At 41.2% G+C, this 15846-nt stretch overlaps 1 protein-coding gene across 1 annotated transcript; it reads left to right on the top strand.

The window, feature by feature from the left end:
• The first annotated feature begins 2383 nt into the window (after positions 1-2383).
• On the top strand, positions 2384-10757 carry proza (protein Z, vitamin K-dependent plasma glycoprotein a). The gene is made up of 9 exons (XM_020636311.3): positions 2384-2542; positions 3797-3926; positions 5208-5368; positions 5519-5543; positions 5632-5745; positions 6023-6157; positions 8050-8165; positions 8290-8407; positions 9769-10757. The coding sequence occupies exons 2-9, from the start codon at positions 3857-3859 to the stop codon at positions 10302-10304; spliced, it is 1275 nt and encodes a 424-aa protein (XP_020491967.1). The 5' UTR covers positions 2384-2542; positions 3797-3856; the 3' UTR covers positions 10305-10757.
• The last annotated feature ends 5089 nt before the right edge of the window (positions 10758-15846 follow it).

Genomic DNA, 15846 nt, shown 5'->3' on the forward strand with positions numbered 1-15846 from the left:
TCTTTGTGGACAAACTTTAAGGACTATCAAAAGGAAACGCATGCGCACAAATCCATCCCTTTAGTGGTCCTGCTACCACTGCCAAGAACTTAGAATAACATTATGTTAGCCTTTATTAAGAGATCAGTTTTTAAGACATGTTAAGTGATTTACATCAGCTGCAAAATAAAACAATAAAAAAGGGTTTTAACAGAGATAAAAGACTGTTAAAAGATCATTTTAACTGACATCAAATCAGGAAATGCTCTCTGATTCAAGGATGCTTTTAGAGATGATTAAAACGACATCACTGTCAGGTGACCTGATTTCCTCAGGCAGATCGTTCAAATCGTTCTCTGACCTCAAACACAAGTGAGTAATGAAAAGCCGATGAGGTACGTTTGAAGGAGAGTAATCAAGTCTCCAATATGGAGGGAGACCCGGGGATTTCGTCTGCAGCCTCTTACACAGTATCCATCACAGATTTGTCAAGTTTCAGGTGGCATTAATTATAGATGCCTTGTGTGATGGCAGGAGCTGTTTGTTTAGTGTGCCTGTAAAATTGGAGCCTGGATTTGAAGAGGAACAGGTCAATGAGGTGACACGCGAGTGCTGCACCTCTCTTTCCATTCTTCTCTCCCTCAGTTTTGGGCCGGCACTCAAAAAATAATGAGATGTGAGGGAAGAAACGGTGCAAGAGAGAGAGAGAGAATATCGGGAGGGAGATGTTGAATAAAACATCACTAAAAGACAGAGATGGATGGATGATTGGTTGAAGGAGAACCACTGCTGTTTGCTAGCGGCATACAGCTAATGAGTGTAAAATCCATATTGCACATGCATGTCCTCAACAACTTTGTATTTCACCTCGGACTACAAGCTCAAGGGAAATTATCACTATCTTTTTCATTTACACGTCTAGCTGCAGCTCTGCAGGTTGGGGCAGGCTCTCCCCACCCAGGGTGAATCCCCCCTGCACTGCACTGGGCTGTCCTGATATACTGCCCCGGTTCAGATCCAAAGACCAGCTGGTCTAGACAGGCTCTTATGATACCTCTGTTATTAGACTTGGGAAATTGAGACATTTAACACGGCTGCAGCTGAGACTAAAGCCCCACGGCCCCGTCTGCAAATTACATTGCTCTCACAAACAATCCCAATGAAACAAGGCCACGAAGGAGTGACTTTGAAAATCCTTTGATGGCCCAGTTTCAGCCGCTCTGTGAAAGTGTTTAATCACAATATACTAGAATCACAAAGTTTTACATAAAATATTCAACAACCCTAAATAGACGCTCATCACTCCTTGTGTGTGAGTTTTAAAATCGTCTAGGGTTTGGTTGTATATGATGTATAAAAACGTTTGTCTTTGTGCAACCTTCACAGCCTCTCTGCTCAGACACTCTCAACTGTTTCTTTTTCTGCTGTCCTCTTTGATTTATTTTTACTTGTCTGCTTTGGCCCATTTGTGTTTGCTGTTGTCTAAACTGTTGAGTGTTTGTTTGCAGTGAGGCCTCTCCCTTATTGATCACAGCAGAAAGCATCGCCTTTTTGTTTGACTCATTAATGAGAGGAGGTCTCAATTCCGATCACACTGCCAAAGGCGATAGAAGTTATACCATAATCTTTTTCTTTGGAATTCAAATCTGTGTATGGCTGGGTTTTCCAGAAACATATATTTCTGCACAAACATGCCGATTTATAAGAATAAATCCAGGCTTAAAAACTGATATTGTACTCATTATCACCTCCCCATTACAGGATACATTTTTTATTCATATTTGGATGTAAGTCATGACAATTTCAAAATAAGAGTGATCTGTTTAACTCTTATTAGTCAGACCTTTAGGGGCCTGAAGAGGATAAATAAAAAAAATCACAAAAAGCAGATACTTTAAAAAAGTAATTAAATTAAATGTTGGATTTCCTTCAATCACTGTTACCCTTCAGAATCTCTGTAGTGATGCTCAGGACAGAAACTATACTGCATGGGGGGATACAATGAGAAAACAGACTTGAAATAGACAATATGTGTAAAAACATGGACACACTGATTGAGTCCTCAATCCGGGTTGCAGCTTTACAGTCTATGGTTGCAGCCCACTTTAAAAATATTAAATATAAGGCATTTTAGAGACCCAAACAGAGAAAAATGAAATAAAATGCCTGTAAAAGGAGTTAAATGCTTCTTCAAATAGCTCGCCTTGTGAGTTTTTTTTTTTAATGCATTACGGTGCGTAAACTTGAGTATTTCACCCATTCGTCTTCTTTTACCACCTGTCTCTTTAAACTCGACTTTTATCTGACCTACAAACTCTTATTCTCCCTTTCTCTACTGGACCTGCAGGGTGACCATAACACACTGCCCAACCCAGTCACAGTCAGCTTTGTGTTACAGCGCCCTCTGGTGGCTCCTCTCTATCATTACACCCACAGTACGCTGTTCAGTCTGTGTGTGCAGTGAGCAGCGCGCTTGGATTTGGTTATCATCTGTTAGTTTGGATTGACAGGCTTGTCTGCGGTGTGTGTCAGGACCAGGACCAGTCCGAATCTGTCCGGAGCGGTAGGTACCGAGCACCATCATGTTGTTGTTGTTGTTGTTGTTGTTGTTGTTGTTGTTGTTGTTGTGTGGGACCGTTACTCGGAGGTGGTCAGATGAAGTGGCCCACCCTGAACACTGTGACGGATTTGTAGATATCTAAATGTAACTGTACTGGTTAAAACAGCAGCAGTGTGTAAAACAGCCTCATGATTATAACTTCAGCACTGAGTGTGTGTTACATTTATGTAGGCTCCTTCTTGTCTTTGTTACGTCATGAGCTAATGCTATCAGCTACACGGGCTCAGTGCGTCACGATAAAACACATTGTACTCTACTGAGGTGACCGTACAACACAGTGATAGTATCATCTTTATTCTGCAGGCTGTGTGTGTGTTTACAATGTTTAAACAGACGTAGAGAAGCGAAACAAGCTGGGAAAACTGCACCATCACTGATGATAAACACTATGACGTCATTTACTGAACCTTAATTCAATAAAGAAGCAGAATCAGCTGTTACACCGTTATGTGTGTCAGGTATAGTCATTTATTTCACTAATATATAAAGGCTATTATTATTTTTCAGTTATTTTGTATTTCAGTTTCACATATTGTATTGTAAAGTCAGTCAAGTCTGTGTTTTAGACAAAAAAAAGACATCTTTCTCTGCAAAAGATTTAGACTAAGTCTACTGTCTTAGACCTTTAAAGTAACCTACATAATACTTAGATCGTATGCAGGAAGGAAGACCCTGAAGAGGCTTAAAGGTCATCGAAAATCAGGGTGCAGATACCCTAGTGGTTGGTGCTTACACCCTATGTACAGAGGCTTGCCTTCCAAGCGGGCGGCTCCTTTCCTGCATGTCATTCCCCTCTCTCTCTCTCTCTCTCTCTCTCTTTTCCTGATTTCTGACTATATCTTCTGTCCTATCTCTAAATAAAGGAATAATAATCCCCAACTTATACCTTTAAAAAAAAGTTGTGATAAAATACATCCTGAAGCGCACTGGTATCCACTCTAAAGAAGCTAAAACAGACGTAATGTGATCTTGTTCTTGGGTCTGGTTAAAAGCCTGACAGCTAAGTTCTGCACAGTCTGTAATCGATCAATACATTTGTGTTTCAGGCGAGTGAGAAGCTTGTTGCAGTAATCCAGGCATGATGAGATGACCTTATAAAACATTGAAGAATATTGATTTTTCTCTCAGCCTCGTATCGGTCGACATCTCATTGTCTTCCCGTGCGTCATGCCTGTAATCTGTTTGTCTTGTTTGCAGGACTTCAGGTTGAGCCCTTCTGCACCGACAGCTTCACTGAGTTCAGACTTCAGCGCCACCATGAGCTCGTCCACCGCTCTGCTGTGTCTGCTGGCCGGGGCTGTAGCCGCCATTCAGAACCCACATCCAGGTGAGAGGAGTAAAGTGTCAGCTGAGGAAAGAGAAAGGTTAAAGGAGGTTAAGATGGCAGCATACTGAGTGTGACATGGAAGAGTTTCTCCTGGGTTTAAGGTGATGGTTTTCTAGATCCTGCATGTGAAAGCATGTTTGTTTATTTCTGTCTGGACCATACCATACCAGACCATTACCCATGTTATTTTATAAGGAACAGTTGGGTTTCAATATGCCTGGCAGTTTTTATCTGTGAGGAGTTTAAACCTGCTTACTTAACAGACCAACATTAATAGCAAAGTAGAAGGAATCACTTGTGCTTCAGCCCCTCTACAGATGGAGGTCAGTTCTCTTAGAGAAGGACCTTAGAGGCTAAAAAGATGATACAATAGATTTCTTCACACAGGTAGAGTATACTGGAGCACACGAACAACTTAAGGCAATTTATAAGGTTTTATTAAAATTAAGAGTTGACGCCCACTGCTTCTTCCTCAAAGTCAAACCACCTGACTCTGAGGTAGACGCAATACACGTCCAAACGTTAGATAATAAATTGTAAAGTGATTCTTGTGCTCCAGTATTTTCTTTGGATTCCACCTGCATGAAGGAATCCATTAAAACATCTTTTCAGGACCAAAGTTAATATTGATGCCCTTTATGACCTTAAACATCAAATAGGACCATCAGTGATGAGACTGAAATATTTGAATGTTATTTTTAATGCTTGTTATCACTGCCATCTGGTGGGTGTCAGACTAAATTAGTTACAGGACGCTGTAAAAAAAAAAAAGCCTTTTACTTTTACCACAGCAAAGATTGGCAGTGAGTGACACGACTGACTGTTAAAAGGCAGCAGGAGGAGATCATTTATTTGAAAACACTACTGATGCATGTTATGGAACAGGATCAGAGGAGATAAGAGGTATGACTTTATCAAGAGGAAGCACCAAAATCAACACAAACCAATTCTTCCTTACAGGAGCTTTAACTTCCTTATTTATTAATTCAACTTCCCGTTTGGGACGTCAACGCAGCATTCATTTCTGAAGCAATAAATCTGCAGATTGTTTTCTTTTTTAATTTCTTTATAAACTTGATGTTAACAGGAATAGGTCTCTTGAGATTTACAATCTATTTTAGACATTGAGAAAAGTAAAAGACGTCTCCTTAACTGGTCAAATACTGAACAAATAACAAATGTGTGTTGACTGTAGTTGCCATTAGCAGGCAGCCTTATCTGTGTTGTCAAAAAGGTTCCTCCGTGTTTCAGCCTAAACTGAGACCTTCACTGTTCCTTCAGTGTTTTTGGACAAGCAGCAGGCGAGCACACTGATCTCCCGTCAGAAGAGGAACGTGGACGGCAGTAAGCCAGCTCAGCCTGCGAGCCTGGAGCAGATGTGCATGGAGAAAGTGTGCACCTACGAGCAGGCCAGGAGTGTGTTCCAGGACTCGTACCGCACGGTGAGCTCCGGGATTCTTACTCTCTCATCCTCACTTCTGTGGTACCTCGAACAGCCTCAGTTTTACCTTCTTTGCTTCCTCTGTTTCATGGATGCACTTTGAATCTAATGCTTCAATTTTTGCACTTACCCTCAACATTTTCTCTTGCAGGATATCTTCTGGTCCGTCTACATCGGTGAGTGCTGTGTTCAAATGATTTCCCATCTCTGCACAGCCATTATAAGTAAATGACATCCTCTCATGGATTTTCTGAATGTGTTTAGACGGAGACCAGTGTGCAGAGAAGCCCTGCAAGAATGGAGCCTTGTGTTCGGACAGCGTTGGAGGCTACGACTGCGTCTGCAAGTCCGGTTTCTCAGGAGTCCACTGTGAAAAAGGTGAGGAAGAGATGTCGGGGTTTCTGCTTTGTCTTTAAGATCACTGGAGTGGTGGTGGTGTCGATGCTGCATATTAAAGCTTAAAGTTTTGTTTTGTTTTTTAGCCGTTAGGGCAGAGGTCACATCTTCTATTTTGAATATAAGAAGAATTATGATTTGAAATATGCTGGAAATGTTTTTATTTTAACTTCCTTATTTATTGATTCAAGTGTGTGTTATTTACTTCTCATTTGGTATATGAGCACTAAAGACTTCCCCTTCTGTTTCCTCGCTGCAGACCAGACTCTGTGCTCCCTGGCAAAGAACGAGGGCTGCTCCCAGTTCTGTAAACCAGGCTACACGTCCTACGAGTGCTCCTGTGCACGAGGATGGAGGCTCAGCTCCTCGGACAGGAACAAGTGTGAGCCTGCAGGTATGTCTGTCATGTCTATGTGTGATCAGATTTCAATTCCAACTAATTTTCTGCCACAGCATACATACCTGCTCTGTAATTCAAGAGAGAGCACAATGGATACATTTAAACATCGAATGTTTGGTCCCTTGAAATGCCCTTTCTTCGCACTCTAGGTAGATAGAGATCTGATTTCAAATCTTTGCATTCAAGGAGCAAAATGCAACTCTGACACATAGTGTTTAAAATGGGTACTGCAGTCCAAATTGAAAACATTGTAGAGATCTGTCTCCCCCGGCCCCCTCCTCTCTAGAGTCCATGCTCACGCAGGTTGCCTTGTCACAGACGCTGAAGCTTCAGTGTTTATCCAGCTCTGCATGGGTCTGTAAACCTTTCTGTGTTCTAACCTCTCTCCATCTTTCAAAAGCATCTCCAGTTTTTATCCTAGTTTTTTTTTCTGCACATGGAGCTTATTAGAAACTTGCCGAGGCTTTTTAGGTCAGGTAGACTCACTTCTATCTGAACCAGTTCTCTCGCCCGCTTCCATCGCTGCATCACCTGTTGGTATGCCATTTTCCAGGCAAACCTAGGGGCGTCCGAAACGTTGGATTGGAGTGCCTTAAGACCGCCTTCCTTCTCTGGTCAAAAGAAATCCAGACCATTCAGGACCAGAATCTAAACTTAGGAGGACATACTGGCTGCTGCATTGTTGTCAGAGAAGCCAACGATTCAACATAGCATGTTTCTTTAATGTCTGATGATGCAATTTTTGTGATTTTATTCAGTAGATATCTTACATATTACTACTTTAAGGAGCTTATATAAGGCCATCCCCTGATGAGGCAACATTTGTATGTTTTTGTGCTGAATGTGTGCAGTGCTAAGTGGGGTCAACCACACATTCTTTGTTATTATATCGGCCAAATAATGTTCATCAAAGTTTAAATCCAGTGAAGTCAAATTAGATTTGCTTTGCCTCTGGAAGCGAATGTTCTATGTTAATGTTTATTTTACATACAGTACATGCATGAATGCCCCAAAGCAATGATGTCAGAATTATACAAAGGCAGAGCAGTCACACTGAGCCATACAGCGGCCTTTTACACCAAACAAACCACATTAGCCTTATCGCTTTGTCTCCATACACACATGAGCAAACTGACTTTCCTGCACTGCTGCTTGTTGAACATTCTTAGCCCCAGCTCTTTTGTGAAATGATAAAAAAGGAGTGTGTGGATAAAATAATATTTCATCCACTCACAAAAAACAAACAAACCTTTTCCATGATGTATCCCTGTTAGCAATAAAAAATGAAGATCACTTACTGGATATGTGGAAAGGGAACAGAAAAGGCAATTTTAGAAATGCTGCTTGGCCTTGTTATTTTTTTTTGTCTACAGGGATGATTAGCTTATTGCGAAAACAAAATAAGTCACTCACATCTTAAGTTGCACACAAGTCTCTGTTTTGTCTCGTTCTTGCTTCAAAGTCTGTTCCTCTTCCAAGTGAAGGTTGTCAAATTATCTGATCCTTTTTGATACCACATGACTTATGCAGCTGTAGGTCTACTCTCATTTGTGCATGTCTAATTTTACAGATGTTTTTAAATTGTACATAGTTTTCAGTACATTGTACATAGGGTTTCTATTCTTATTCCTGCACTGGTTATTTACATTTTCTTGGTATGGGTTTGATCTTTTATTGTACAGGTTTAATTTTGACTGTGTAGGAGTTTCTTTAAATCTCTGTTCGGGTTTATATATACCTATGTAGAGGGAGGACAGTGGGTGTTGGGTGTAACAAATGTATCATGTCATGCTTTATGTTCTTCTGACTGATAAAGGGGTTGACTAACTGTGGTATCAGATGCACTTTAACTAACGAGTGAACATAATCTCACATCGTCCCCTCAGTGAAAAACCCCTGTGGTAAGGTGAAGAGTCTGAGCCGCTGGACTACCAGACAGGAGACCAACATTGGCAGCAACTATGAAGGACTTACCTGTACTTCCACAGAGTGTCCCTGGCAGGTATGCACACACACTCACACTGTGTCTCATTAAAATAAACTTGTTTCGTATCTGAAGTCCTTATAACCAGGATTCAGGGTTTTATTGCTACACTTTAGTGAGGTGCATTGTTTTTTTTTTTTAGGCCCTCCTGAAGAGTACAGAGTCTGCAGGTTTCTGTAGCGGAGTCATTTTGAAGGAGAACCTGGTCCTGACTTCAGCTCAGTGTGCAAATAAATACAGATCTTTCCAGGTGGCTGTAGGTGAGTAGATGAAACACACAATTATTCCTTTTTTAATTGTTAAGAAATTGATTAAAATGAATAGTGTTGCTACATTATGACCTATAAAAGCAGACAAGACCATCAGGGACAAGTCTGTTAACTTGTACATAGTTATTTTTAATCCCTCTAACGACTGCTGTAGGTGTCAGACGCAAACATTTACAGCACGCTGAAGAAACAGCCTTTTTTGACATTTTCCTCAGCAAATAATCACAACCAGTGAAACTCGGACTGTTCAAAGAACTAAAAGGAGACTTTATGTCCTAACTACTGTACCTACACAGGACAAGACCAGTGAAGAAATTAGATGTGCCGTTTGGTCCACAGAGGGCGCCAGAATCACCACAAATCAAAATTTCTCACACAAGCTTTAAATGAACACGGCTACATCTACAGAAAAATAGCCATGAAATTAAATAATGCACATGTGAAATGTTTAAGAGCCAAACACTTTAAAAACAGATGATGTATTTATGAACAAAATGTAAAACTCCACAAGATACAACAACGTAGCTTCACATTGCATGTAAATGTATACGGAAAACGCTTGAGTGACATTCAAATAAGCATTTAGTACAGTATGTTATAGCATACTTTGTTTCTATAATCCCATTCAAACAACTTTTACAAGCAAGGGGATGATCGGGCCGTCCCGTCTATGTAAACACGATGTAAATACGGCTCAGACATCATCACAGACAGCAGGACTCGTGCGGCACACTTGTTGTAGACAGTCATGACTCACAGAGATATTTACAGAGGATATACTTGATTTCTGCTGGATTTATGAGTAAAATGTCGCACATTCTGTCTTTCACACTCAAGTTAATTTTAGATAGAGAAAAAATATTTCTCATTTAATCAAAGAGCCAGGCCAGCACTTATTTGTATTGATCCAAAAAGGTTCACTTTAGAGAAACCGAGCTACGCTTCGATCCAATTTTAGTTGACTTTTTGAAACATATCTAATCTATAAACTGGATTATTTCTAATTGAAAAAGGTGCATTTTATGTATGTGACCACATTATATGAGTTTAAAATGTTGACAAATGATCACAGGTGATGTAGGACTTTTTGGATATCTCTGAATCTAAAAATTATTTTCATTATAAAATTATTTTTCTATTTAATCGATGCAACTTTTTCTTGAAATGTCTGGAAACATTTTTGCTTTAGTACCAAAGGATTATGCAATTATCAAAATAGTTCAATAGTCCTATTCACTTAATCGGCTTATTAATTAATGAACTATTAATTGAAGCTGTGAATGTCACTTTGTGTGCGTGAGCCTGAGAAACATCTTCATCCTGAATGTCCTGTCTTACCTGCACCTCTTTAGGCAAGCGCAGCAGTGACTATGAAAACGGAGAGCAGACGCTGTACGTACACTTGATTCATGTCCACCCACGCTACGTGGAAGGTCGCCCTGAAAATGACCTGGCCTTGATCGAACTGCGTGACCGCATCCAGTTTAAGGATCAGGTGGTGGCAGCATGTCTTCCAGAGAGAGACTTTGCTGAGAGCATCCTAATGGGGAGAGAACACGTGGCCCTGGTCACTGGATGGAGAGAAACCAAGGACACGCCCGCTTTCCAGAGCCCGCTCACCCTAAATCATCTGGATTACAAGCCCCTCCCTCAATGTCTGGAGACTCACGGCAAACTGATGACCAACAAAATGGGCTGCACCATTCCCCGGACCAACGCCGACTGCACCATGAGCTCCGGCAGCCCCCTGCTCACCCTGTACAAGGACGTGTTCTTCCTCACCGGGGTGGTCAGCCAGCCGCCGGGGGCCGACTGCAGCAGAGGCTACATCTTCCAGAAAGTGTCACGCCATCTGGGCTGGCTGCGGCCGCTCATGGGCTCACGTTAGGGGGAGAAGACGGGACGACTTTGTGAGGTTACTGGTTATGGAAAATAAGTGATAATGCGGGGGTATTATAATAACTCACACAGGGAATCAGAACATTTTCATTGTGCACTTTTAGTTCATTCTTTTGTCTTTTAACATCATCCTTCTGATGAAAAGCTATTCTAGCAAACATATAAGTGACTGCTTGTCTGTATCTGTGGACTTCCGCATCAATCCACAAGGTGGCTCTCTATTAACATAAACACAGAGAAGCTCTTCCTGTACGTATTTAGCAGCCTCAGAGTAAGAGTCAGTAATGGATGCAGTGTATTATTTAGCATGTGATTTGTGACGTGGACTTGCCTTTTAATTACCTTTAAGTGATGCTATTTGAAGTGACTGTACTGTTTGACATGCACCTTGTAACACTCAGTTTATCACTGTTCTATAAATGTAATAAAACCTAACACCACACATCGCGCTGAGCTGTCCTTGTTTTAGAACGAGTCAGACTGAAGTCTTTCTGGGAGGCTGGGAGGGAAAACAGTGTGTGAATATAGTTTAAAATAGTATAACATATTATAAACAGAAGTCACGAGGCTCATGTTATTTAAAACTATAACCATAAAGGGTAGAACATTTTTGTCTTGGTATGTTTTCAACTGACACAAAATAACGGATCATACATTGATATGTTGTTACTGCATCAGAGCGCTGTGAAGTCAGGTTAACTTCCCATTTGGACAATCAAGTTCATCTTATACAGATTTATTTGTAGGTGCTTTTCCTTAACTCTACATTTTGCGTACTCAAATTCAAAAGCTTCAGCTGTATAAAACGAACAAGATAAGATGAGTGAACATCTGATAAACTAAGAAAAGTTTATAGTGATTAAAAAATGGAACAATGGGGCTTCAAATGTTCACAAAAACAAGTGTAGCATTCTGCAGCTCTGAGAGACAGAGCAGTGCTTTGAACTGATGCCGAAGTCACAGTGTGTATGTGCTAACTGTGAAAGATGCTGACATGCTAATGTAAGAAGTAGGACTATTACCATGTTCGTATCTTTAGCGTTTAAATCTATCAGTTTTATTTCTATAGCACAGAATTTGTTAATTTACTAATGATTATCATACAGAAGAGGGTGGAGGGAGGGTCATTAGTTAGATGATAGCGCTGTATGAGGAGTTAAGTGATTCTTAAACGTAACTCAAATGAGAGCATAAATTAAACGATTTACACAACAATCCATCAGGTAGAGTTTAAGAAGATATCACGACTGGTTTTGAAAACTGAAGATGTGCAAAAGACCCGGAAGTGTCATCAACACCAAGGTTTAAATGCCTGTTTTGACATTCCATGTTTACAGCCTGGTACAGTTTGGGTCTGAATAGCTCATTTCTGTATGGATTTGAATGTTTTTTATTTTGGCTATGAATGCATAATAAGGGGCCTGGATAGTCCGACATTCATACATTGAAGCATTGAAGCTGTTTGCCAGGAGGCTAAAAGACCGACTCAGCTCCATCACTTTGACTTTGACAAGCAAGGTTTAAGATCTTGAGACAGCTTTACCAATATCACGACCGCCATAATTGGGCTTCAAAACTATACTTTAGAAACCAATGGGTAACGTCACTCAGACTACATCCATATTTGTCTATTAGTGGCTCTTCAGAAAAGTTCATAGGTCTTGAAAGTCTGAAGGCTTTTAACTCGGGGGAAACATTAAACAAACATGCAAATGTTAATGGCAACCTAGGAATAGTAATTCAGTCCAGAGTAAAGTGGCCAACCATCTCATAGACACACACATCGGCAGTGGCATCTCTAGGGCAACATGCTGATAGGAAGTAAATATAGTCATGAAACACAGGGGTAAATACAGTGCAAACAGGAAAAAGTGCTTGAAGTAAGCCTCAAAGTATTGATCACATGAAAAGCAATGAAAGAAGTTCTATATTTGGGAAAAGTTTTTCCATTTCATTTAAGCCCCTCTGAGGAGTTTTTAACTGGTTATGAAACAGACTGAAGTTTATGCTCATGCCGGTTTTATGACCTACAAAAGTAAATTAAACCATCAGGGCAGAAGATTGATTATTTCTATAATGTTATTTTAATGTGTGTAAACTCAGGGTCGGTGTCAGACCGGATCATTTACAGCAGGAAGAAGCAACAGTAACCTTTTTTTTTTTTTCACATTTTCCCCAGCAAAGAATTACAGTGAGTGATACGTTTGTCAGTCAAAAGACAGCAGGAGACGATTTTTCTTAGTGAGAAAAAACCCTATACGCAGGCAGAGGTCAATCCCAGCCAAATGTAAAGACTTGTGGCTTTGTCCACCAGAAATGCAACAAATGTTTGATTTTTGTCTCAACTTTATCGAGGGTTAATACATGCACATCTCGAATTCCTGATGCATCATTGGCATCGAATGACAAGACCAGAGCTCTGAATAACTGCTAGTCGTATATTCCCTTTTTTGTCCCAGGCTGTATTAGCTTGCCCTCTCTGTCACATACCCCTGTGTTGTCTGGCAACATTTTCCCACAGACACTCGCCCTCTGCAGTCTTCTCACAGCCTCCCCTGTGAACAAGGCCAGGACCATGTCATGCGGGGAGAGAAAAGAAGAGGCGAGTAAGAGACGCCGCCTAACAAAAAACCTGGCCTGCCACTTTTGATCGGGCGCTTGAAAAGGACAGCTCGGAAAGCTGGGGCCCATGTTGGCTGTTACCATGGTGCTCACCTAGGAGATGGCTCCTTGCTCCCAAAAATGGCTCTGCTCCTTTTTCTGGGCCATCCAGTGGAGATTAATTTGAGTGGAGCTCCTTCCTTCCTGGGTCTGGACCTGCTCTCGGGGTCCTGCCAGCTCCTTTTATATGCCCAAGCTTACATAAACACAGAGACGCATAAAAAACACACGCACCGAGCCAGGTAGCAGCTAAACTTTATGTGCACTGAGCTGCCTAATTCATGACTTTTTCAAGTCCCGTTCAAAGGAGCACTTAGATATCAAACAGCTACTGCATCTGTGTGATTGTATTCCCTGATTCAAACCTAAAATCTGAGCAAAGAGGACGTGATGTGAATGTTGAGGGGGGGAGGGGTAAAAGGGGGCAGAGTGAGGGATGTTTGACAGGCTGAAAAAGCACAGAGCTGAGATGAAGAGATGGAAAATTGTTTATAGATGAAGAGCAGGGACAGACCAAGAGACATAATGACGCAGGGAAGCCATCAGTCATTGTGTGGACGGATCGATGGTCTTTAAGTATATCAGACATGAATGAAAAGGCTTCAGAGAGAAACATTAGGAAGGATATTACTGATGGAGGGAAGTGAAAGCACTCTAAGCCAAAGGGCTCCACTTTTTATTAAATGTTGATACTCTTGGACAACATCTCTGTGTGTTGAAATGACTGAATTCAAGCACAATGTGTCGGGCATGTGGCTACATCTGGCTAGTGTCCTACTAATTCAATAATCCTTTACTTTCCCCCAAAAACAGTAGCAAGCTGTGAATACAAATCCTCCCCGCCTTGTCTGTATGTGTGTTCGTACACATGCAAAGCATATACATGCTTATTTGTGTCTTGTGATTTGGGGGTCAGAGACATCAAATGACAGACTTTTGGGGGGGATTATCTGTCTGTGTGGTGTCTGATTCCACACAGGGGAGTTAGTAGTAGGTCAAAGGCAGCCTGACTGAGTTAAAGTGAAGTAAAAGCTGCTGCCTGATCTGTGAAGGCATGTCTATGATCTCGTCCAATAATCCCGCTTGTAACAAATAAAATCCGTGCCCCCGGTTTTTCCTCCCTCTAGGACTCCACAAACACAGGAGGGGGGGGGGGAGTCTGCAGTCAGATTGGGTGGCAAATACACTCCCTGCTCCCACCCCACCCCGACTCAAACTCTGCCCCATGCCAGACAGAGGAGCTTCCACTCGGTTGGGTAATTGTGCAGCAGGGTGAAAGTAACACAGGCCCTCCAGAGGTTAGAGGCAGGGCTGTGATGAAGTGACTGAAACAGGGAGGGGGGGGGGGGGGGACAGGCTGTGAATTTTTATATAACTCTGCTATAGTTGCATTATTTACTGTTTTTAGTTGTTTTAAAAGAACAAGGTTGTGTCTAAACTCATTTACTCATTCATTACACGCCCTTCTCGTTACACAGAGGGTTCTGCATACAGGACTGTACAGAGAGCTCAGAGGCTAAATGTACTAATAGCCTTGAAATTCAAAATACACAAATGGCACTGTTATGTTTATTACTGTAGAGATTTTTTTGGGGTCGTACTTTGAAATGTTGTAATTTGTTGAATATTACTTCAGGATGTTGTCGAATATTTCCTAGTCTTATTTTCCCTTTTGGTTTATATTGGTGTGAGGTTTTTCTTAATTTCTCTATTTGAGTATATTTGTCTTTAATTGCTCATTGAGTAGTGTCTTGTTCTTGTCATATCCTTCCACAATATGTCTCCTCCTCTGTGTAGTATACAAGCAAGAAAGGGTTAGAGACAATGGAGGGAAAAAAGAAAAAAAAAACACTTTTGGACCTCATTATTCTAATTTCTATTAAATGTTAGATACGTCAACTCTGTTTCTCCTTTGGCACAAGATGTTACAGTGAATATTACTCCGATAGTGTCCTCTATGTGTTGTGGACAGTGGTGGACAAAGACCTCAATTTCTAAACTAAAATGGCATCCATTCTGCTAAATAACTTAACACTGCTGCAAATATTTTGTATTCGAGGTAACTATAGAAAAGGCATGTCCCCTAATGCCTAATTTGATCTGACTTCAGGGTACTCCTCTCCATGTTTTATGTACTAGGTGACATCCTTTATCCGTCTCTGCCCTTGAGTCTGGCTTTACAAACAATATGTCACTTTCAGCACGCAGACACTGTGATAGAGGAGGAAGGTAAATCCTGGAGCTGCCTTTATTCCACTGACCTCACCCTGACCTTCCAGGGTTTAAATCCTGTCCAGAGCCACGGAGAAACCCGAGGAGCGGACAGAAAGGTCTCCAAGGCTCACTGAACGAATGAAAACAAGTGTGTCACGCTCCATGTGCCGCTCTTTGAAGTGGTCACGTAAGACCTCTCTGTTTTTTGAGCAAGAAATGAACACATGCGAGTTTCTGTGTCCTGTTCTCCAGATACAGAACATGCTAATCCACGTACAGCTCATTTTAAAAGTTGGCCTAACAATGTCACGTTCACATGACCATTAATAACTACCCTCCTTCTGTGCGGCTACTTCAAAAGGTCCTGACCTCTGCAGGCTTCTTTAGTATTTTGAGCGTCCTGTGACAGCCCGAGGGTTTAAACCACCGTGCTGAGGTCAGGATTATATAAACATATTATCTTCAATACGTGAGTGAGCAGGACAGCATGCTTCTCTGAACATTCAAGACATATTAAAGACATTATTATAGCCATGTAGACAACTCAACAGCAATGTTTCTCAGTGTCAAACATTCCTGTTTCCCAGCTCAGTATTTGAATGACTTACAACTGAGAAAAAAGGGACATGAATAATCAATGTTTGTGTTTGAGGAGA

This window comes from Labrus bergylta, chromosome 16 (assembly GCF_963930695.1).
Source record: "Labrus bergylta chromosome 16, fLabBer1.1, whole genome shotgun sequence".
Classification (NCBI taxonomy): domain Eukaryota; kingdom Metazoa; phylum Chordata; class Actinopteri; order Labriformes; family Labridae; genus Labrus; species Labrus bergylta.

What these genes read in the sequence shown, in the direction of transcription:
- proza (XM_020636311.3), top strand. Translation starts at nt 3,857, where the DNA reads ATGAGCTCGTCCACCGCTCTGCTGTGTCTGCTGGCCGGGGCTGTAGCC. An exon ending in CTTCTGGTCCGTCTACATCG is followed by an intron (nt 5,544 to 5,631) that starts GTGAGTGCTGTG and finishes GAATGTGTTTAG; the next exon opens with ACGGAGACCAGTGTGCAGAG. An exon ending in GAACAAGTGTGAGCCTGCAG is followed by an intron (nt 6,158 to 8,049) that starts GTATGTCTGTCA and finishes TCGTCCCCTCAG; the next exon opens with TGAAAAACCCCTGTGGTAAG.